This window comes from Rhinoderma darwinii, chromosome 1 (genome assembly GCF_050947455.1).
Source record: "Rhinoderma darwinii isolate aRhiDar2 chromosome 1, aRhiDar2.hap1, whole genome shotgun sequence".
NCBI lineage: Eukaryota > Metazoa > Chordata > Amphibia > Anura > Rhinodermatidae > Rhinoderma > Rhinoderma darwinii.
In genome coordinates this window covers 365,945,889-365,970,280 of record NC_134687.1, presented here as the reverse complement: position 1 = coordinate 365,970,280, position 24,392 = coordinate 365,945,889, and the positions used below count along the sequence as shown (strand labels likewise).

General features: G+C 38.7%; 1 protein-coding gene across 1 annotated transcript in view; it reads right to left on the bottom strand.

The window, feature by feature from the left end:
* Positions 1–15,140, bottom strand: part of LOC142753962 (uncharacterized) — a 72,071-nt gene extending 56,931 nt beyond the window's left edge. Inside the window, exons 1-2 of the mRNA XM_075860338.1 lie at positions 14,895–15,140; positions 13,046–13,156 (exon numbers count right to left, since the gene is read on the bottom strand). Coding sequence (XP_075716453.1) covers positions 13,046–13,156; positions 14,895–15,140 — 357 coding nt within the window. The remainder of the gene's footprint in view (positions 1–13,045; positions 13,157–14,894) is intronic.
* Between the last annotated feature and the right edge of the window lie 9,252 nt (positions 15,141–24,392).

The following is a 24,392-nucleotide window of genomic DNA, read 5'->3' as shown; positions in this document are numbered from 1 at the left end:
TATAAATGAATCTCAAGTTGTGGAATTTTACAAAGAGCCTCTGTGAACCTGGGAATGGATCAGCAGTTAATATTCGTGTCAATCAAACATAAGAAGCACACTCAACTTAGTTGGCAGACACAATTCAAATAAATATTACTATGGGTACAATCTGAAATAATATTTCCAGCTCATCTGACAGGCACAATCCAATGTAACAATACTTATAAACCAGCTGGTAGATGGATTATAAAATAATAATATACAAAACAATGAATATCTTCTACTACAAGTTATTTTACTGGCAAATTTAACCGCCATGTTGTGAAACCAGCTATTGCACTTCATAAGTCTGTGTAAAATACTGGATATGTATATACAAAATGAAATCACAATAACTTTACATCTGATCTATGGTACGGTCAACCACAAGTCATGTAAACTCTATCTACACTATGGGTCTACGCCTCATCAAATAAATGTAGTCAAACCGTTAATTTCCTATGTTTTCACAAATTCTATTCATGAAGATGACTATAGATGTTAAATATTTATCAGAGGTTCCCACAAAGTGAGTGATGTTTGATGACTGTATAGTAACTATGGGGGCTTAGAACCATTCCCTTCATATCAGCCAGGTTACATTTTTCCTGTCTGGTTTCACTGTTTTTCATCAGATAAGTAGTAAGGTGAAACCTTAAGGGATATTATTTAAACACTTATATGCTGATGATGCTCAGGATCTCATAGAATGTTGTAAAGGCAAAAAGTGAATGATCAACGGCCCATACACCAGAAGAGCAGTTCTAGATCTTCATTAATAAACTTTTATTGGTGTCTCTTCAAGGAAAATTGCCTCTTTTTCAGATTGCAAGACTGTCTTGAATTCTGAAAAATGAAACATTATTGTAGATACCAAATAAAAGTTTATTAATGAACATCTAGAAATGTTCTTTAGTTGTATGCACTGCCGCAATATCAATTGCTCTGTATGCTAACCCAGAGAGGTCTAGAGAGGGACAGCCATGCAGGCTCCTGCTGGAACCCCTTAACTTGCTCAAAGAGAATGATTTCAGAAAGAAGGTGAGACGCTATCACAACAGCCAAATCGGCGGTTCATATTAATGTATTACGCTATGAGGCACCACCTATTTTACTTTAAGATCTCATAAAAGGAAGCAGGTACTAAAAACACACAAAAAGGTTGTTTGGAGTAGAAGTTTTAGCTCATATAAAAGACTTATTTTCAGCCAAAATGTTGCATTGTTGGTTGAATAAAGACACTGACTCAGTACCATTTTTGGCCTTTTGTAGGCTAATTGGACTGCTTCCCTGGGGCTTCTATACCAGTACCAGTACTCTGCTCATTTTCTTGCTTGGTCTGGATTTCATGTCACTATTTTTATCTTTGTTGCTTACTTTCACTCTTTTTTTTCTACCACTTTAATTATGTAGCTCCTTTAAAGAGACCCCTACCGATCGTTCATAGACTTTCTATTGAGTCCGTACACCAACTGCTCTGCTTTTTGAGAAAAGTCGATCAGAAACCAAGGGGCGCATCGCTCATCCGAGTGCTTCTGCCGCTTCATTTAGCGATCGGTGGGTTCTCAGTGATCAGACCCCCACTGATCAAAACTTCTGACATGTCACTGTGACATGTCAGAAGTTTTCTAAAAGTTTAGTTACCCTTTGAATGGTTTACAGCCAAGTCAACTTTCATGGTTTTGCGTAGTATCATTTTCTAACCTTATATATCTGTCCAGACTTTTTCTCTTTTGTACAAGAGGGGTGGGGGGTGATAACTAGCTGTCAGACACTGCCTTATCTAAACAATAGAAGTAGTCAGGATTTTTAAAGCCAGTTCTAATAATTTTCCCCCAACAGCAGGTTTTTAACACTTTCATACAAATTAGAAAATGATGTCTTGGAGAAGACAAACTCCACATCTTTTCATTTATCGCTTTGTATATAGTATGTTCAGGAGTTCTTTATTGGATCATTTCATTGTACTGAGTTGATGGTTATTCCTGCTCGCTTCTTGAAGCTACACTTTTAGATGTGGTAAACCACATCATATAAATTCCTTGGCAAAAAAGAATAAAATATATGGAAAAGCTCATTGCATCTTTAAGAAAGGCAACAAAATGTAGCTTTCTTGTAAATGATCAGACCAAACCACTAAATACTCTGGAGGAAGCCTATTCCTGTAATGTGCGTATAATGAAAGAAATAACATTGAGGTACAGAAACATAGTCAGAACTACAGAATATTTTATTATTCCTGCTTCCAAGGTGAAAGAAAAGATGGCTTTTACAATCATTATTAACAGTTGGTACTCTCTTTACCCGTGACAGTCAGTTTTGTTACCATATCATTCTATTACTACGTAAATAAAGAAATATACCCCCAGTCTATGGATAATCTCTTTTAAAATAGGTATACTACAATTTATTAGGTTTTAGGCATTGTATATTCTCACTTTGGTTAAAAAAAGGTTTGCAACAAATTGTGTGATTAAATTCCTTAAAGACTTCAGGCCATTACTAATCCTTTGGTGACAGCACCATTTTTAATAAGGAAAGAAAAATTGCAGAACACTCCATTGCCTGATTTATATTACATTTTGAGATACGGAAGTAAAAGGATTAAAGATAGGATTAAAACAGTCTTCACAGAATACATTTTTTAGGGAGAATTGTTTTCAGAGTTACTATGGGCACTGCTAGGCAATGCTCAGCCTGTGGCTGCATACTAATATCTGAAGCCAGCTTGATATAAGAGAAGAGATAACATCTGATTTGCACATACTAAGGACATTGGGACATCCATGTCACAATTGAGCTATACCTAGATCTGTCCATACACATTAGATGATCTATGCTTGATCATAACTGGATCAGGCAACAATCTTATAATGTCAGTGAAATTTAATTAAGTTGGATTTTTACTGTTTTCACTATTTTTTTCTCTTACCCAGCATCAGATCATTTCTCAAATCAATGGGTATCTAAAAGAAGCATGAAACCTGAAGAAGATAGCTTATAAAAGTTAATTCATATTGATATGGAAGCCTGGACTTTCTATCCTCCATTTTGTATATTATTCTCAAGTTTTAAAACTACTGATTCAGTTATATAATACTTTAACCTTTGTTCTTCCTTTTAGATGTCTCACCGCGAGCTAAAATGATACTTCCTCTTTCTTAGACAGACTATGAATCTGCTGGCATAGCTAAAATATATAATGTCTGAGCACGTAGCTAAAAAATATGCTGATTGGCAATATTACAAAACGTGATATAAATTGATACAATGTGATATAATGTATACGTGTTCTTTTATGATAAACTCCCGCGTGATTTAGAGGAGGAGGAGACATGGTCAATATTGATTGGATAGACTGAAGGCCACGGCCCCTCTTATGTGATTGGAGAGGGAGACATGGCCAACACCCCTTTTAATGATATATAATCTATGTATTATTTGCTAATAAACTAGAGAATCTGATTGCACTTACAATATATGTGAAGTGTGTAGTTTCTCTCCGATGCATCGTCAAGCTCTCCCACATATTTGAAACCAGATAAGAGACATCGAGGTCCAGTTGATGACCTGCCTAAATTGATGACCCTTAACAATATGATATGTCTTTTAATATTACTGGAGGTTTTCAGGACTGGACATATGTTGGTAATCATCGGAGCCAATTTACTTTTGGACTTTGTGCTAGTAATCCTATTGAGGAACACCATAGTCAGCCCCCCCAGCCTGAAATTACTCATAATAATTTTCCAATTTGCCAATACACATTAGATGAATGTTAGCAAGATACAACAAATTTTGTGGGGATCTACTGACAATCTGATGGGGGAATCCCAACTATCTGATCCTTCGTTCTGCCAGGAGATAAGCCGCTGTTATATGTGTCTGACAGTGGCTTGTCCCCCTTTTTCCTATAAGTATTAAAAAGCAGGCATGTTTATGGGGAGCTTGTTCCACCAACTATTATCTTCTGTGTATAGCAACTTTTAGGCTGTTGCAGAGAGATCTTGCCTAGTTGTAGAAATATTTCCTCTGCACATATTAAAAGATGAGATGTGGAGTATGTGAGAGCAAGTTGTGTTAAAGGGAACAAGTTCTTGTTTATCACACAACTATAAAACTGTATCTAATAGTATGTATATATGTAATAGGAAATCTCTTAGTAGAAAATTAATAGAAAGTTGCTTTTGAAAAACACACATTTTTAATATAGGCTGTTATCTTCTGTCTTGTTCACAGAATAGTTTTATAAATTAAAATATAATTCCATTATGGGCATGCAATTTGATGAGAATCATACCTGCCACACCTCCTATGCCTCCCAATGTCATATATACCTGAGTCACCATGCTGACCCCTATGCACCACTGAAAGCGACTACAATCATCATTTAAGCATCCGAACTAGACCATGAAACAATGGAAGAAGGTGGCCTGGTCTGGCGAATCATGTTTTCTTTTACATCATGTGGCTCACTGAAATTCCCTAATGGCATTGGCCTTTACTAGCACGCTCTGCTACACCACAAAAATTGTTAAGAAATTATTTAAGGACTATGAAAAAAGTTCACGGTGTGACCTCCAAATTCCCCAGATCTCAATCCAATTGAGCATCTGTAGGATGCTCTGAAAAAAAGTCTGTTCAATGGAGCCCCTATCTTACAGGACTTGAAGGATCTGCTTATAATGTATTGCTGCCAGATACCACAGCACACCTTAGAAGGTCTTGTGGAGCCCATGCCTTGACGGGTCAGAGCTGTTTTGGCGGCATAAGGGGCACCTACACAAAATTATGCAGGCTGAACGGTGTCTATATGTCACTGACTTATTCCAGATATGCCCCAGATGTGTCAGAATTCTAACAATGCCCCAGCTTTTAGATACACTATATGGCTATAAGTACAGATGTGTCCACCCTAACGTTTTCTTCAATTGTGTTAAGTTATACAATTTGTCATGATACCAATTCAATACAATCTTGCACCATCCAGTAAACAATGTATACATTAAACATATGCGTTTTTAACATGGACGTCTATGGGTGACGGTTGATCGACGGATGGCATCTGTCAGAGGCATCCGTCACAGCCATCCAGTAAAAAAATGTATACTTAAAGAGACTCTGTCACCACATTATAAGTGCCCTATCTCGTACATAAGGAGATGGGCGCTGTAATGTAGATGACAATAATACTTTTTATTTAAAAAAACGATCTTTTTTCACAACGTTAGGAGCGATTTTAGTTTATGCTAATGAGCTTTCTTAATGCCCAAGTGGGCGTACTTTGACTTTCGACCAAGTGGGCGTTGTACAGAGGAGTGCATGACGCTGACCAATCGGCATCATGCACTCCTCTCCATTCATTTACACTGCACTAGCGATATAGATATATCACTATGTGCAGCCTCATACACAAGCCCTAACATTACTACAGTGTCCTGATAATGAATACACATGACCATCCAGCCTGGACGTCATGTGTACTCAGAATTCTGACACTTCTGACTCTTTTTTTGTGAGATTCCAGCAACGGATACGAAATCTCGCGAGATCACGGAGCTAAACGAGATTTAGTTTCACTTGCCGGAATCTCACAAAAAAGAGTCAGAAGTGTCAGGATTCTGAGTACACATGACGTCCAGGCTGGATGGTGATGTGTATTCATTATCAGGACACTGTAGTAATGTTAGGGCTTGTGTATGAGGCTGCACATAGTGATATATCTATATCGCTAGTGCAGTGTAAATGAATGGAGAGGAGTGCATGATGCTGATTGGTCAGCGTCATGCACTCCTCTGTACAACGCCCACTTGGTCGAAAGTAAAAGTACGCCCACTTGGGCATTAAGAAAGCTCATTAGCATAAACTAGAATTGCTCCTAACGTTGTGAAAAAAGATCGGTTTTTTAAATCAAAAGCATTACTGTCACCTACATTACAGCGCCCATCTCCTTATGTAGGAGATAGGGCACTTATAATGTGGTGACAGAGTCTCTTTAAACGTACACGTTTTTTTTAACATGGGTCTATAGGTGATGGATGGCCGACAGATGACTCTGCTTAATGCCATTCATCACCCATAGACTCCCATGTTGAAAAAACGGATACGTTTAATACATAGGGTTGTTTACTGGATGACTGTTACCTATAGGTTTTTTTTAACATAGGAGTCTATGGGCAACAGATGGCTAATGGATGGCATTCGTCCGAGGTATACTTTCTTTTACATGTTTGTTTAACATCTCGCCCCATATATCTTGTGTTATGTTGGATTATAGAGAAAGTAAGGGAGGATACATCTGTACATGGACACCTGACCAGCAAACCTATTGTAGATGCAGGGCAAGCCTTAGGTTGGATGGAGCCCTGTGCGGGACTCTCTATTACTGCCCTCCACAAACCAAAAATTACATATATAGACACGCACATATTGTTACATATATACTGCACATACATAGAGGGACATATTTGGACAAACAGGCAAACATATACACACACATTCTGGAATACACACACACACACACACACACACACACACACACACACACATACAAATACATAAAAGGCACATACATACCCATATATACACAGTGCAGATAATGCAGTAGATGTCACCTGCAGACCTATGTAACATCACAGATAACACACATTGATAACTCTCTGAGTACAGATAATGTAGTAGATGTCACATGCAGTCCTATGTAACACCACAGATATCACACTCTGATAACTATACCCACACATATATAAACACACACAGAGGCATACATATATACACACTAACATAGAGACATATATACACATATACACACACATACTGGAAAATATACACACACAAACACAGAGACACATAGACACTTACCATCTCTCCTTGCTGACACAATCACAGGCTTCTTGCAGGATGGGCTGAGGGCGGAGCTTCCTCCTCTGCTCTTGCTTCTTCCGTGTGTGTAATGAGGAGAAGAGGACAGAGCAGAGGACAGAGCAGAGGCAGAGCCCAGTGGTGTCCCCTACACGCTTGGAGTTTTGCAGCACCCTGTGCACTCGCACAGGTCGCACACCCCTAAGGCCGACCCTGTGTAGATGAACTTATTGGACACACCATTCCAAAACCATGTCCGTTAATATGGAGTTAATCCCCTTATAACAGCCTTTACTTTTGTGGGAAGGATTTCCACAAGAATTTGAGATGTGTCTTTGGGAATTTGTACCAATTTAGCCAAAAGAGCATTAGGTCAGACATTGATGAGACATTATCCCTACTCCACCAAATATTATGATAGTAGGCATTCCGATAGGTAGCATCCTCCTGACATACACCAAACCCAGATTCAGATTTAGACTGCCAGATAGTGAAAAATGATTCATCACTCCAGAGAACACATTTCCACTGCTCCAGAGTCCACTTGCAGCAAGTTTTTCACTGCTAGCCAAAACTTGGCATTGTGTATGGTGATCTTAGTCTTGTCTGCAGCGGGTCTACTGCTTTGTAGATGAGCTGTTGCTATTCCCAGACACTCTCACTTCACAATAATAGCACTTACAGTTGCCTGGGGTAGATAAAGCAGATCAGAGATTTCACAAAATAACTTGTGTCCCAGAGACTAACAGGGTCTCCCGATACTCTGTTATCCCCAGGACTTACAGTAAGGCAAATTGTCAGCTAACCGGACTGTCAAATGGAAGGAAAATATGGAGCACGTATCACAAAACTAGCTGGCAACGGGTATACAAGAAACAGGAACTTATCAATTAAAGACATGGATGGTAACAAGATGATGATGTCATACAGATGATGGTAACAAATCTATAATATGTAAAGATAACAGTCGAATAATGGTAACAATTGGGTGAAAGGTGACCCTAACTCTAGTTTACCCTATATCTATCCCAAGGAACTGACCCTAACACCAGACACCACTAACCCTCACTGGTGAAAGTAATATCCATAATGGACGGAGCAGAAAAACACAAGACTAGGCTGATAATACACGATCTTGCACAGAGAGTCCAGAGAGTCACAAGCAAACACACATAGAATACACTATCACCGACACCATAATTCTGGATCCAGGGATTCTTATGGAGAGGCCGACCAATTAGTTCACTCTCTCCAAACGAGACTCAGTGGCTCACATTAGTGTGGTCATCTGACCAGCACTGATGAATCAGCTGTGCAGCAGTTGCCTAAGCAACTGCTTCATCTGCTGATTACTTGCTTGGAGATGACGAGCGTCCAGCAATAGACCTGCTGCTTGTAACAAAAGGTGGCATCCTAGGTGCCATGTTTTTAGTTAATGAGCTTTTCAGTACGACTCATACCACTACCAATGTTTATCTAAAGCAGGGGTGCACAACCTTTTCTGGTCCAAGGTCCACTTAGTCAAACTATATTACTCCTAAGGGCCTCAAGGAAACTTAAAGGGGTATTCCCATATGAGACATTTATTGCATATTGACAGTATATGCTATAAATGTCTAATATGTAAAGGTTTCCCTTCTATCAGGAGAATAGGAGTCCCTTGCACTCCAGGGAACAGATGAGGGATGGGTGTTACAGAATCAGCTGAGCATTTCACAACTCCCATAAACTACAATAGATAGAGCCGCATGCATGCACAACCACCTTTCCACCTTGTCTCCTCCTCCTTAGAGTGTCGAACCTATCAGATATTTATGGTATATCGTTAAGACATAAAAATGTCCGATGACAATACCAATTTAAAGGAGCAATCTGGGTAAAACTTATGGTCGTGGTCTGCACAAGGTATTGCTCCTTTATGTTACTTAAGATACTTATAGTGCCCTACAGTTTCCCCCATTACAGTGTCAGACATACAGTACCTCCCATGAGTAGGATGCGGCTGCCAAAATACATATCTATCTAGAACAGCATTGCGTGCCGCAGGTTGTGTGCAGAGCCGGCCTTAGGATAGATGGCGCCCCGTGCGAAATTATCTTTCGGCGCCCACCACACTATAATGCCCCTTTAGTGCCCCCCATACAGTATAATAATAATATTTAATAATATAATATATTCTAACCCCTTCAAGGACACAGTATTTTGTCCTCTAATTGTACCCACACAGTATTATGCCCCCTAAGTGCCACACACAGTATATTGCCACTGTAGTGCCCCCTACACAGTATAATGTCCGCTTAGTGGCCTCCCCACAGTATAATGCCCCCCCTGGCTGCTACACACAGCCCCTGTAGATAGTGCCCCCATGTAGATTGTGCCATACAGCCTCCCTGTAGAGAGCACCATAATCCCCCAACTCCTCCCTGTAGATAGTGCCACAATCCCCCACCTCCCCATGTAGACAGTGCCATACAGCTCCCACCTTCCCCATGTAGACAGTGCCATACAGCCCCTCACCACCCCCTTGTAGACAGTGCCCCCCAAACAAAAAAAAATTTACTCACCTAGGCATTCGTTCCCACGACGAACTAAGTTTCCCAAACTTTTCAAACTCGGGGCACCCCTAGGAAAAAAAATCAGCCCCCCACTCACAGTAAAATAACCATCAGCCCGCCACTCACAGTAAAATGACCATCAGCCCCCACTCACAGTAAAGTGACCATCAGCCCCCCCCCCAATAAAGTGACCATCAGCCCCCCCCAGTAAAATGACCATCAGCCTCCCACTCACAGTAAAATGATCATCAACCCCGTCACTCACAGTAAAATGACCATCAGCCCCCCACTCACAGTAAAATGACCATCAGCCCCCCCCCCCACTCACAGTAAAATGACCATCAGCCCGCCACTCACAGTAAAATGATTAATGTCAATGTCAAAATCTCAATGTCTATAGAGATTGCATTACTCTGTGCTTCATTTTATGCATTTGTTTGCAATGGTTGTGGGTTAAAAACCTGAAGTGAATAATTAGAATGGAAGTCCACATACTTTTAGTCATATAATGTATGTCTATATTTATGTTTATTCACTGTTTTAACACAGCAGATTTGCCTGCTTTTCATCATTTTGACGTTTTCTACATAAGATACATACCATAAATATTAATAAAGTTGTTACAAGCTATTCACAAGAACTAATGGAGCTAGGCTGCTTGTAATGTTGCTACTTATTGCTTATTCTCATACAGCTCTTAAATTTTTTTATGTTACATGTCTTATATAACGTTGTATGTCATGAAGTCTCAGGCTTTTAAATCTTGAAATATTATTTCTCTACTCTATGCTGTACTTTGCAAAACAAATATCATTGACCGTTTTAGGAACTTTTAGAAAAGATTACAAGCAGGACATATTAAATGAGTCCATGACTAACAGGCTGTGACAGCTAAAGGGTTCAATCCTTTCAACACAACAGTCCCCCACGGGTGCAGCTATTTATTTCCCTGTTCCTTTATCACCTTGGAATTTTTATGGTTATTTTTTTTAAGAATTCACATTTTGTTGTGTAAAACCCTTTTGTGACCTTATGCCAATTTTCAAATTTAATTAAAGCCATAAATAATCTTTATTCTATCCTAAAAGGTTTAATGTTTCTTACTTTTTATTATTATTGCCTGGAAATATTTCAAATTCCAAAGCTTGATGTGAGCTAACAACCAGGTATACAGCAGCTAAATACGACTAAATAGAACAGAACTGCTTGTTACTAGATACCAGTCTTATTTTAACATAGTAGAACATGTAAAGCTAAATAAGTTCAGTTATATAATAATCCACCTTTGAACAAAAATGTTCCAGTTCATTTCCAATGTGTTCAATGATTATTTCATTTGAATGTTTTTATTGAATACATTTACTAACATACCAGAGTCATAAGTATTTAGGGGAGGATTTTCCAGAACCAAAATCATTCCAGCCCATGCAAATATGGTTTATCTGCATTGCTACACAAGTATTTTCTCTTACAATAGATGATTGAAAGTTACAATCCTATTGTTTAACCCCTTCCCCCTGCTGGCATTCTGGGCCCTAATGTCCAAGCCATTTTTTAGATTTTTCCATTGTCACATTCGAAGAGCTGTAACTTTTTTATTTTTGCGTCGGCATAGCTGTATAAGGTCTTGTTTTTTGCGGGACGACTTGCAGTTTTTATTGGTACCATTTGAGAGTAGATGCGACTTTTTGATCACTTTCTATCACATTTTTTTTAAGTCAGGATTAACAGAAAACAGCAATTTTTCCATTGTTTTTTATTTTATTTTTTACGACGTTCACCGTGCGGGTTAAATAATGTAACAGCTTTATAGTCGGGGTCGTTACGGACGCGGCGATACCAAATATGTGTAACTTTTTTGCTTTATTGTAGTTTTTTTTAATAGTAAAGCATTTTGTAAGGGGAAAAGCTGGGTTTTTCATTTTTTTTTTTTTCACTTTTTTTTTAAATTAACTTTATTAAACTTTTTTTACTTTTTTACTAGTCCCACTAGGGGACTTCCCTATCCTCCGATCGCTATTATAATACACTGCAATACTTTTGTATTGCAGTGTATTACTGCCTGTCCGTTTAAAACGGACAGGCATCTGCTAGGTCATGCCTGCGGCATGATCTAGCAGGCATTCGCTGCAGGCAGACCTGGGGGTCTTTATTAGACCCCCGGCTGCCATAGAAGACACAGACACTCGGCGATTTTATCGCCGGGTGTCAGTGAGATGAGAGGGAGCTCCCTCCCTCTCTGCAAAACCATTCAGATGCGGTGCTCGCTATTGTGCACCGCATCTGAAGGGTTAAACAGGTGAGATCGATACTAATATCGATCTCACCCGGCAGAGCAGGGACGCCCCCAGCCCTCAGCTGCTTCTGGCAGCTGAGAGCAGGGAGATTTCACGGCTCCCTGCTCTGTTTACTTTATTCTAATGCAGCGACGTAGTTTGGCGGCGCTCTAGAATAAAGCCCACTAATGACCGCCGTAAAAAGACGTATCGGCGGTCATTAAGGGGTTAATCAATAATGGCTACAATAAATTTAAAGCAAGTCCTATAACTCTTACGACTGATGGAACGGTGGGAATCATTTGTTTCAGTTATATACATATTGAGAAAAGCATCTTTTCCAGTCACACCATTATTATTAATTATCTCTAGGTGTCTATGGGAAGCTTTAGTTAGTATGGGTAAATGAACATAATATATTATACAACAGTCAATAAATGCCGCAAAATACTCATGGCATTCAACACTTTCACATGAACTTGTGGTTTATATTCCTAGACTGCCTCTCTGGAAAAGGCTTTTGGCAAATAATCACATAGAGGCTGTACTCTACGGAATAGTGTCTTCAAAAACTTTCAGTTCTTATATACAAATGGACATCTGCAGGTAAGTTCAGTATAGCTCAGACTCGAAAAAGGGAAGATATAAAATGAAAGTACAATTCCCATTTTAAAGGATAACTAAACTTTGAAAAAACGTTTTGATCGGTTGGGATCCAAGCACTAAGACCCCCACCAATTGCTAAAACGAAGCGACAGAAGCGCTCGAGTGAGTGCTGTGCTGCTTTGTTTCTGATCAGCTTTCCTTGGAATGCTGAGCGAGCGGTGTATGGACTCATAGACTTTCTATTGAGCCCGTACGCCGCTCCGAGGAAAGGCGAGGAAAGCCGATCCGAAACGAAGCGACATAGCGCTCACACGAGCGCTTCTGCTACTTTATTTTAGAAATCGTTGGGTGCCTCAGTGCTCGGACCCCCACCGATCAAAACTTCTGACATGTCTCTATGACATGTTTTTTAAAAGTTTAGTTACACTTTAAATCCATTTTAAATTTCCATGCACCTATACTGGACCCCTATTACGGCTCTGTACAAAACAAAACCGTAATGCGGCTGTGTGCATAAGGCTTTAGTTATTAATGCCAGTGAAATAAGGCTTACTTATCTCAGATACATTTTTTTTTCTACAAGACACAAAAAAAATATTTGTCCTCTCAATTTTTGGTGATTTTTCCAGTATTTTTTAAAATAGCAGTTTTTGTTTTTTTTTACAGAAAATCTCCTTTATCTTTTAAAATCGACACATGTATGAGACACACTTTTGTCAGCATTACCTTTTTTCTGGCCTGCTGATCTTTGGAAGAATGAGCTTTTACGTGCTTTCGTAATGAGCTTGGGTCTGTGTAACGCTTGCTACATCCAGGAATTTGACATGCATAGGGTTTCTAGACAAGATAAAAGCATAAGGGAATATAATCACATTACTTCACTGGTAACTGCACTTTCACATTTGTTATCAATGAACATTCCCAAAGGTACTTACAGGATAGCAATCATTTGCTCAAGGAGGGATTAGCAAAATCAGATACAGAAGATTAGTGGAGATGTCTAAAAGCAGTGACTATCCAGAAAACATTGGTTAGGGTTAGAGAAGAATCCTGCTATAGAGAAAGAAAAAGTGAGGAAAAAGATTAAGATTTCAAGCAGCATAGAAAGTATTCACAGAATACTGAAGGAAAATTGGTCACAATATTGTTACACAAATCTCTTTCTTGGAATATAACACATAATGTTGGCTGTCACATGAACTAAATACATATTGATTTAATTAACTTTTACTTAAATTATCCAGCATCTCCTGTGTGTATTATGTAATAAGATGTAGCCATTTAACCCTTTTCACTCGTAATTTGGCTATAGCCATGGAGATATGTCAACAGCTTTTTGCACACTGCCTTTATTTTCGTGCACAGTAGTTTAGTAGCAGCAGATGAAAAAATAGCGCTAGTACTAGTTTTCTGTTGGCAAGACGGGCTTCATAAAATGAGTGTTCAAACTTGATAATGTAAACTGTGCCAAAATTTGGTCCATGAAAAAATCTGGTCTTGAGGAAAGGGGGGGAAGTTGGAAAGACAGCACTTTGCCTTAAACGTTTATGCAGATATATTTATTAAAAGTATATTTTTATACAATATATATTTACCAAAAATAAATAAAGTATATATTTACTGAAAATTTTATTGCCATTTATATTATTTATGCACACAATCTTGAACATAAAGACACAGAATTTTGAAATTTGGACAAACATAGCTGAATTAATGGGTGGACCCAATGGAAACATTAACCATATAGAAAGAGTGACTTGTCTTTTTATAATCTAGTATCGCCTCTCAAAGTGAATACGATTCCCTGCAAGGAGAATGGACATTAATGGGGAAGTTATATTAAGGACTGAAAAAGATTGATAAATTGCACTCTGCTTTTTAAAGTCTTTTCAATAGAGAATGATTACATTCACTACTTGGCTCTTAGACTATAGTGTTTGGTCCACAACTGACATATAAATATATGGTCCTTTGTATTTAAATATATGGTAAGAACTCTGTCCAATTTAGCTACAACAATTTAATATGAGGTCTTTAATATGGCAATACACATGCGATAGCTGTCAGTCACTGTAGGAACAAAGGCTCGAACATGTTAAAATCCCACAATCCCTCTTTCCTCCAATTGAGGTCAGGAAGCCTCCATGCACAGTAGCTCTTAAGCCAATCCTTCAGAAATTTGTGGGTTCGGATGACTTTCATCTTACGGGTATGGCCGAATTATGAGTAGATGTAAGACTAGTGGGTTTTTTTAATGTTACAACAGCATTTAATTATTTTTTTTTAATTGTTGAAAATTTATATTAAGGTGGAAAGCATAAAAGGATAAAGAAATGCAAAACACAAAGAACCAAAACTAAAAATACTGTCAACTGTCGCAATCTGCAATAATTGTCTGCCACAGTGTGATCACCTAAATGATCTTGTCTACAGTAGTGTCAAGGTCTCTAGAATATGTCATTTAATGGAAATGTCGAACTACAGAAGAATACTTATAAAAAGCTTAGAGAAATGGCAACTGAGTGGGTGTCTTTTCTTGCAGAACAAGCTTATTATTTTATGTGTCTATCCTTACAGTATCCAGGTGTGTCCTTTGATGCTTGGCCCGATCGCTGGAATTGCTGAAAGCCTTTTGACAGCCAGGATGCTGACAAAGGTATGGCTTCTCTCCTGTGTGACTCCGTAAGTGAATCTTTAGATTTTCAAGTCTTGAAAATGCTTTCTTGCACCCTTCAAACTGTAAAGAGAAACAAAATACAGAGGTTTGTTCCTTTTCGTTCCTTAAAAGCATTTTTATCTTGTTCTGGAAACTCCAGGGCATGGTTTAGCGGTTAATATTTCATCACCCTTATAAAAACGGATTTCTAGTTGCTTGTTATTTGTTATAAAAGGATCCTACCTTTTCAGAAGTTTGGCATACCTAATAATCCGCACTGCCAATTTTAATGAAGGTACATACAAACTTCAGTCATTTTCGAGAAATGTATTTGCTGGATGTTTCACAACATCTAAAGTTTACAATGCTATAGCAGGAATAGTAATGTGTATTCGAGTAAAAACTATGTCCATTTTTCAGACTGTGATTTCAAAGTAAAGCACAAAATATTAGATGTTAGTAAACTATGAAATGACTGGAACAGTTGCTTAGCTGAGAATGCCTTTGTCAGGACTGAATAATGACATTATCGTTTTAAAAAGATATTCCTGAAAGTACAGGCATCTTACTGCCTTGTTAGTTGTAGGTTTTGTTCAAATCCAGTTTGTGGATGAAATTATGATTAAAGGCGTTGATAATTTTTGGACAACTTTACAACAAAAAAAAATTCCTCTCAGGAACAGTCCGTCTCACACTAGTGTCTTACAATACTGTTGTAGGGCCACAAATATTTCAAGCTTTTTTTAAAAAAAAAAAGATGGGTTACTAGAGTGTCACTAGCTTGCATACAAATAGCATACTAAAGTACTGGCAAAACTTACCTGGGTAAAATACAATTATATTGCTATTAGAATACAAATCTGGATTCAGAATTGTAGTTAGGCTTTAATTTACTAGTGGCAAAAATTCAGTTAGCTCTGTATTTAAACAACCTGGCCAAAGCAGAGCAGCTTGTTGGTACTGAGCCCAAGAAGCAAATGCCTTGCCTGGCTTCTTAGCTACACCCCTGTGTGTCTCTGGATGTAAGTGTGGCAGGAAAATTATTGAAGGTTTTGAACTGAAGCGTTGGTGGATACTTTTGAGAATACTACAGATGGGAAGTAAAACACAAAAATATATCCTTAACTAAATCAAGGGCTGTTTCTGTACCCCCCTATTATCTATAATGGTAAATGTCCAGTTCTCTGCCATGAACGGGTACCATGAGGGGTCCCAACGGTTAGATGCCACCGATCAGTGTTTTATGGACGATCCAGTGCATATACTATAAAGTTATTTGTTGGAAACCCCCTTTAAAGGGAACCTGTGACCAGCCTTTCACCTATTAAACCAGCAATACCTGGTGGTAGTGGATGAAAAATCATTTTTATGTAACCTATAATTATCTTCTAGTCGGCTCTGTACCTTTCAGTATGAATTTTTTTAGTGTTCCGGCACTGTGTGCTAATGCGCATAAAAGAGACATATCATCATTTAGAAAAGAGTCATATCTTCCTTCCTCAAGACTTTTCAAGTAAACCCCGCCTCCTTACTTTTGATTGACAGCTCCTCACCTCCCCCAGCGCACACAAAATCCTGCGCTTGCGCATCGATGTCCTCTTCTGGTGTGTGCGCACAAAAGGGACACCGGATTATTATCATAAAAGGTGCAAAATGTTTGCAGACCGTTATTTATGGTCGGAGTAGGAGTTTAGGAGAGGGGATAACGGCAATGAACTTTTGACAGCAGCGGCCAGCGAGGGGAGCGTAGAGTTCAATAGGTGAAATGCTGGTGATAGGTTCCCTTTAAGTACACTGTCCCTATGCTTGGATCATACATACTGTGAACAATAAAATAGGCATACCAGTTTGGTGTGAAAGTAGCCTTATTATGTAGCATCTTAAGAAGCTTTCTTCACTTGAGAATCCAAGATTCCATTCTACACAGAATGTAGAAATGTTATTTGTGCTGATGTGTTCATAGATAATTACTGGTCTACCTAATTGTTTCTATTCATGGGAACTTCACGTTTTGGCTAGTTTCATTCCCTTAAGGCCTCGTTTACACGAGCGTGATATACGTCCATGCGATGCGTGTGCTTTTCACGCGTGTCGTACGGACCTATGTAAGTCTATGGGGGCATGCAGACAGTCCGTGAGTTTTGCTCAGCGTGAGTCCGCTGAAAAAAACTCACGTCATGTCCTATATTTGTGCGCTGTTCGCGCATCACGCACCCATTGAAGTCAATGGGTGCGTGAAAATCACGCAGGTCGCACGGAAGCACTTCCGTGTGAACAGCGTGATTCGCGCAACAGCTGTCAAACTCTGAATGTAAACAGAAAAGCACCACGTGCTTTTCTGTTTACAAACATCAAAACGGAGTGTCATAATGATGGCGGCTGCGTGAAAATCTCGCAGCCGCGCATCATACGCTGATGACACACGGAGCTGTTTAGTGCCTTTTGCGCACGCAAAACGCTGCGTTTTTTGGGTGCGCAAAACGCACACGCTCATGTAAACCAGGCCTAACAGTAATTTGCATAAACAAAGGAAGAAACTGTCCGTATCTATCTGTTACTTGTGTATTTATGTGTGTTTTAAAGCCAGAAGGCTTTAACAAATACCATTACAAACATCTGCATTTACTATAAAGTGGCTTTCTAATATTGTGTACCCAAGTCAACGTCTAAATAACAATCATATTGTCTTAATATTATGTTTCATCTGCTGCTATGCAAAGGAGGAGGGGTACATTTTTCTTTATGGCTGCCCAACTACTGAAGTAAAGCTCCAGTTTTGTGGTACCTACTTTAACAAATATAGGAGCTGCAGCCATGGTAAAATCTAATTTCCTTTGGTTGCCCTAGGAGCCTATCGGTAAAATCTAGAGCAATGATTAATCAGCAATGCTATGAGTTTGTGTTCTAAGACTAACAATGATCATGTCACCTTCACCTGGAGGTACGATTTCCATGGATGAGCAAAATGAACCTGAACCCAATCTGCCATGAACCGATAACATGGTTTCAACCCTCTGGCTCTGGGTCAGAACTAAGCTAAAAATATTATTGGTCTGTATTTCGTTTTCCTGTCCTGATCATCTGTTAATGATAAAAGAGCATTGCTAATGAAGACCATGCTCAATATTCTAAGATTGCTTGTTTTTAGTGTAATTGAAAAAGGATTATTAGACTACATATAGCATAGTCATTTTGACCTATAATCATATGGGATTTCATTTCCCATTACTTATTTACAGACAAGAGATTGTTCTGAGCGCTTATATGAGAAATTATTTTGAGAGTTCAATAGAAACTATAAATTCAGTTCAATCAAATACGTAATGGGGTCTGACATAGGTTAACTTCACATTTTCACTAAAGTGTAGTTTATGGATAAACATATATAACTTTCTGCTGTATTGACTGACCAATTAATCTTCATTCTTTGTGTATTAAATCACTAGTGCTAAATTGCACAATTTAAAAAAAAAAAAAAAGTTATATTACATTGTCAAACATATGAAAAGAGGAAATGATACATAGAAGCAAACCGCTAATTTCATATAATACCCCAATCATGTGCAAAATTTGTCTTTAAAAAAAAAAAATAGACAATAATATGAAAAAAAAATTGTCAATTATCATCACAATTTGATGGTTTCTAAAACATTATAAACATAGTTGGCAAGTAAATGAAGGTAAATGTAAATGCTGCTCGCAGCAACATTTAAAATAAACATTAGTGCAACAATGACGCTGCTTGCCTGGCAGTGAACACTTTCCCGCCTGACGGTTGTGTGGATCACACTGATGGAAATGTCCAAAAGATTTGATTCTCAGCCACAATTTTTTAAACCAATGATCGAATCATCACTTGTATGAAAAATCTTGGAGTGTAAACCCAGCTTTAAGTTTGGTGGTCTTCCAGATCTTGCATTCTTGTTAGGAGTGCTATTTTCTATCGAGCGTATAATAATTTTTTCTGTTCTACATCATTTAGGTTCTTTTTGCAAGTGGATTATATTGTATGTTATCTACTCAGAAATCTGATTTAACAATTTTTTTTATTTGTATGAGAGAAAAATTTACAAGACAGTTATTTGAGCCGCTTTGAAGGGGAACATGTCAGTGAAATTTGTAGGAACACCTTTTTTTCAGAGAAGAATGCTCTAACATGTTGGTTTTAAGATTGAAAAGATGAAAACATCAAAGTGGCACAAGGGTGAACACAAGTAAAGAATGGAGAATTTAAACATTGATAGCATAGTATACTAAGTGTTAGAGTTTTCTCTAATTTTCACATAAATAATCGCTTGGTGGACTTAAGATTTAAAAGTAGAAAGTCTAAGGGCCAATGAACATAACTATTCTGGATCCATATCACATGTTTCCTAAATATGGTGTTAAGGCATTTCAACAGGGACAAGCCTGCATAAAATAAATCACAATATGTTCCATCGGATGCTGTATCACAGACCATATTCTCCCTAGAAGCAGTTTATTGAAAAACTGATGACAAATTTAGGTTATGTTTACACAGTCCGCTGTGTACGTTTGGAAATGCTCCCGATAATTACACTTATGCATAGTGTATAATGGACCGGTCATAGGCCAAAAAAGTGTCCTTGTGGCATTCATCTGTCCGGTATATGTTTATGGAAAGGGCAGTTGAAGGCATCCAGTAAAAAAATGTGATGCGCACAGTATGCATGCTTTTACAAATTAGTCTATTCACATTAATGTCATATCTAGTGTTTATACACAGTCGAGTCACAATATTATGACCACCTCCTACTTTCAACGTCGGCAGCGTGTAGCCCATGAAGGAAGTGATGTGTCATGGGCTGGCTTCGTGGGTATATAAGGTTTGCGTTGGGCTGTCTGAACACATATTCCTCATTGCCATGGGTAAAAGGTATTGCAAAAAGGGATGATTATTGGCTTTCGGGACAAGGGTGACAGTATTTCTAAAATAGCGCAGTTTGTGAACTGTTCGCGTGCTGCCGTGGTGAAAGTGTATCATGAGTGGACAAATGGCACCATTGGGAATAATCGATATGAAAACTACAGACAACCACGTGCCATTGATGTGAGAGGTGAACGTTGGCTACGGAGGTGCGCGAGGGCCGAACGACACACTACTGTGGAGCAGCTCACTGTGGAAATAAACCAGGGGGCTACCAGACGTGTGTCTAAAACAACAGTTCAGTGAACCCTACTTCGTATGGGGTTCCAAAGCAGACGGATGGTCACTGTTCCTATGCTAACAAAGTTGCATCGGAAAAAACGGCTTCAATTTGCACGGCAGTATCGAAATTGGACCACCAATGTTTGGCAAAGGGTTGCCTTCTCCGATGTGTCACATTTTCTGCTTCATCGAATGGATGGACGTTGGCGTGTCAGGCGAGAAACATCAGAGAACAAACACCCTCCAACTATTGCTGGAATAACACAAGCTGGTGGCGGAAGCATTATGGTCTGGGGAATTTTGACATTGCATTCCCTGGTCCCACACATCCATGTGGAAGGTAATTTGAACCGATTTGGGTATGAACCCATCGTTGCAGATCACGTCCACCCATACATGCGGTATGTCTTCCCTGGGGCAGATGGAATCTTCCAGCAAGACAATGCGACATGTCACGCGGCTAGAAATTTCCGACAGTGGTTGGAAGAGCAAGACCAAGACTTCCAACTATTTCCCTGGCCCCTAATTCGCCAGACTTGAACCCAATTAAACATCTGTGGGACTACCTGGATCATCTTGTTCGCTTTATGGATCCTTCCCCACGCACCCTCCAGCAAATTTGGGATGCACTGCAGTCCGCATGGCTCCAGATACCTGAGACAACCTCCCAGCACCTTATTGAGTCACTCCCAGCCCGTCTAGCTGCTGTCCATGCTGCACACGGTGGTTACTCCGGATGTTAGCTGGTGGACATAATAATGTGACTCAATTGTGTATTAGAACAGCTATGATAGATCCATTATAGATTTTGAAACCGATCCTATTGAATCTGGACTTCGGAATGGGGTCTATGCAGAACTGGTTGCAGGCAGCACACTCAACTAGACATGTATATGTTGGATGCAATATTTACAATTAGTCCAAAAAAAAAAAAAAATGTGGGGCAGCATTAATGCAGGTAAAAATGTGGTCTTTTTTCACACAGCCAACACATAAAAAATTATATGTTTTTACCCACGCAGGTGTCTTTGTCAAGCATAGGCACATAAAATCCATGTCACGGAAGGAGCCAGAAGGGTGGAACCCTTGGTCAGGCTGATTACTTGGCGTGCCGCCTGCTACTTGTTTTTTTAGATACCCTCTTTTATATTTTAACCTTGTGATTGTGATTTAAATCTTTTTAATTTGAAACAACTATCCTGCAGTGATGGTCTATATACCCTTGATCTCTCATAAGGTCCTTTTACATCTCTTTGGGAATGGCAATCGTGTGGAACTAAAAGTCCCAGTGGAACCACACAGAGCAACACCAGTGAAGGTGGACGCCTACTCATGGATGGTGGAGTCCTGATTGGAACAACTGTTATCAGAGGAGACTGGAGGGTTTTGTGGTAACACAGGCTGTCAGAGCGGTAAAGTGCACATTACAGTGTAAAATTCAGATATTTAACTTACAATAAAGTGATAATCAATCAGTGTCATCAAAATAATGCGACTCCACCTCCTATATACAGATTATGGGGAGTATCCATAATATAGCATTACATCATATAAGTAAATACCAATATACATTTCATAATAACATGTAATTAATTGTATCCCATATTGTATACATAAACTACCTTAAAAATGAGTCTAGTTCACTCCAGATGGCAGCACGATGGAGCCATGGACATAAAGAAGAACTGCACGTGTCAGCGTTTCTACCTTCCAACAGCGCATGCGCCCGAATGTCACTGTGTGTGGATGGTGTCCATGGGAACCACACTGTCCAGAATAGACAGGTGAGGCATGTAGCAGCTCAGCAAGACCCAAGCTTACATGTAACACAATTCAGCATCTGCATAAGAAGGTTATACCCCTTGTTGTCATGACAACACTATAAAGCGTCATCATGGGCATCAAGCTACAGTGTACAGTGAGTGGGTGCAAAAGCATATAAATACAGGGATTTTATATAATGAAATAAGTGAATCTTTTATTATCTACCAAACGTGTGATAATTTTTTTTTAATTCTGTTCAAAAAATGTCAAAACAATTAATGTGATGGAACTAATGAATACGTATCTCCAATAAAAATTAAATATGATCCATCATGATTATTCTTTTTTTTTTTTTTTTACAAAATACATTCTGCAAAAAAACAAAACACAATTGTGAACCCGACCAGAATGATTTTTACACTACATTTATCTTTCTATAACCTGTGATCTACACATAGACATCTTTCTATACTGCAGTTGCTGTGAACAATAGTTGTTGAGGCACAAGAAAAGGACGAAAATAAAAAACATAGAATAAACTATCTGGGGATAAATAACCTGCAAAATATATTCATATTTCCTATCTTCAAATCAGAGATGTCACATTTATGACAGGGTTGTAAGTACATTGGTAAACCATATCACCAAGTGGTACACATGGGCAAAATGAGGGTTAACATGTTGCTATAGACAACACAATAACAAAATAGTGCAATATGTATCTTTAGAGGATATATTAAAATGTAATGGTTTAAGCATACCAAGCTTTTCTAAACGCTCTAAAGTCACAAACTGTGGTTTCTGTTTATTGGCAAATGCAAATTAAAGCTCTTAACAAACTCATACAGTACAAGCGATTTCCTGAATACTTTATTTCCTGAGATTTGTAACTTACGTGGCAGTGAATGGGCTAAGCTATTCATTCAAATGTTTTTTTATTCAAAATTGTAGCGTATTTGTAAGATTTCAAACATCTCTCTACATAATAGACTAAGGCCTCATGCACATGGCCGTGCCCGTAATCACGGCCTAACGAAAAGTAGGACATGCTCCATAATTCCCATCACGGTTCTACGGCACGGACACCTATCTGTAGCGATACGGAAAGGTGTTTGCAGCCAATAGAACCGGGCGGGTCTGTAATTGGGTCCGTAATTGCGGACCATATTACGGTCCGCAGTTATGGAGATTTTTTACGGTCGTGTACATGGGGCCTAAGACAGTGGAAGCCAGATCATTTTAATAAATAAAGATACCTTGAATAGATTAAAGCACCTAACAACGTTCCTGCTATTACTAATGCTTAATATTCACCACATATTCACCACAAATAGGAGACTGAGCAATCTCTTTGAATCATATCACTTTCCCATCAAATAAAAGTTCATAGTCACAGATACTGATACCATACGTATAAATACAGCAGATTTTTACTACTTATGTCCCTACCCATTAGTCACAGAGCTACATTATGGCAAGAAAGAAGCACATATTTTACGGTCTTAAGAAAATTCACATAAAGTAAAAAGCAGTCAGTGACTGGTGGAATGACTGAGCTCTGGGTGTAAAACTTGGGATCATTTATAGAGCTGTAGCTCTTCCACCTAACTCTTGCTAGTGAATCCTATTTTCTTTAAAGGGAACCTATCACGTTGAAAATGTAAGCTGCAATAGATGAGCAGATTAATATACATTTTTTGGTAAAATATTCAGTGTAACTTGTAATTTATTAATCTAAACCCCAGCTCATTCTGGGATTACGAGTCTAGTGGGCGGAACTACTCAGTGATTGACAGCTATGTATGCAGACTTTATACAGGGAAGGCTGTCAGTCAATAAGGAACGTCGCCCACTGGACTCCTAAGCCCAGACTGAGCAGAGGTTTAGCTCAATAAAGTACAAGTTATACTGAATATTTCCCCACAAATCTATACATCAACCTGCTCAGCTCCTCCTGCTCTATAACATAATGCCGGCAGATCAGACTGCATCTTCAACATGACAGGTTCCCTTTAATTGTATATAGATCACAATAAGATTTAAGAAATGTTAAACGTAGTAAAAATACTTCAGTAAACCCAAACTAAAATGAGTCAATAAAAAAGCATAAAAAGAAATGAGACAACTGTAAAATAACACCTGGAAGAACTGGCATATGGCCTATCCTTCAAGCCAAATCTATTGTTTAGCATACATAGGGCTTACTTATCTGTCAAACACAAAAATACTGTAGCTCAAGCATGTGAAAAAATAATCAACATGCATCAGATTTTTTAATATACTTTACCTAGTAATAATAGGTAATTTCAAAACACTTATCAATACCTGCAACAGCCTAGACCTGTCAAAGGGGCTTCTGACGGTGCTTCAAATGGCCCAAATTGTACTACCTGCTGTGTACATTTTTCATAAAAATGTTGCCGATGCTGCTACTTTGGCTGACATCATTAGGAAAAAGGAAGCGTTGTGCAAACACTACCATG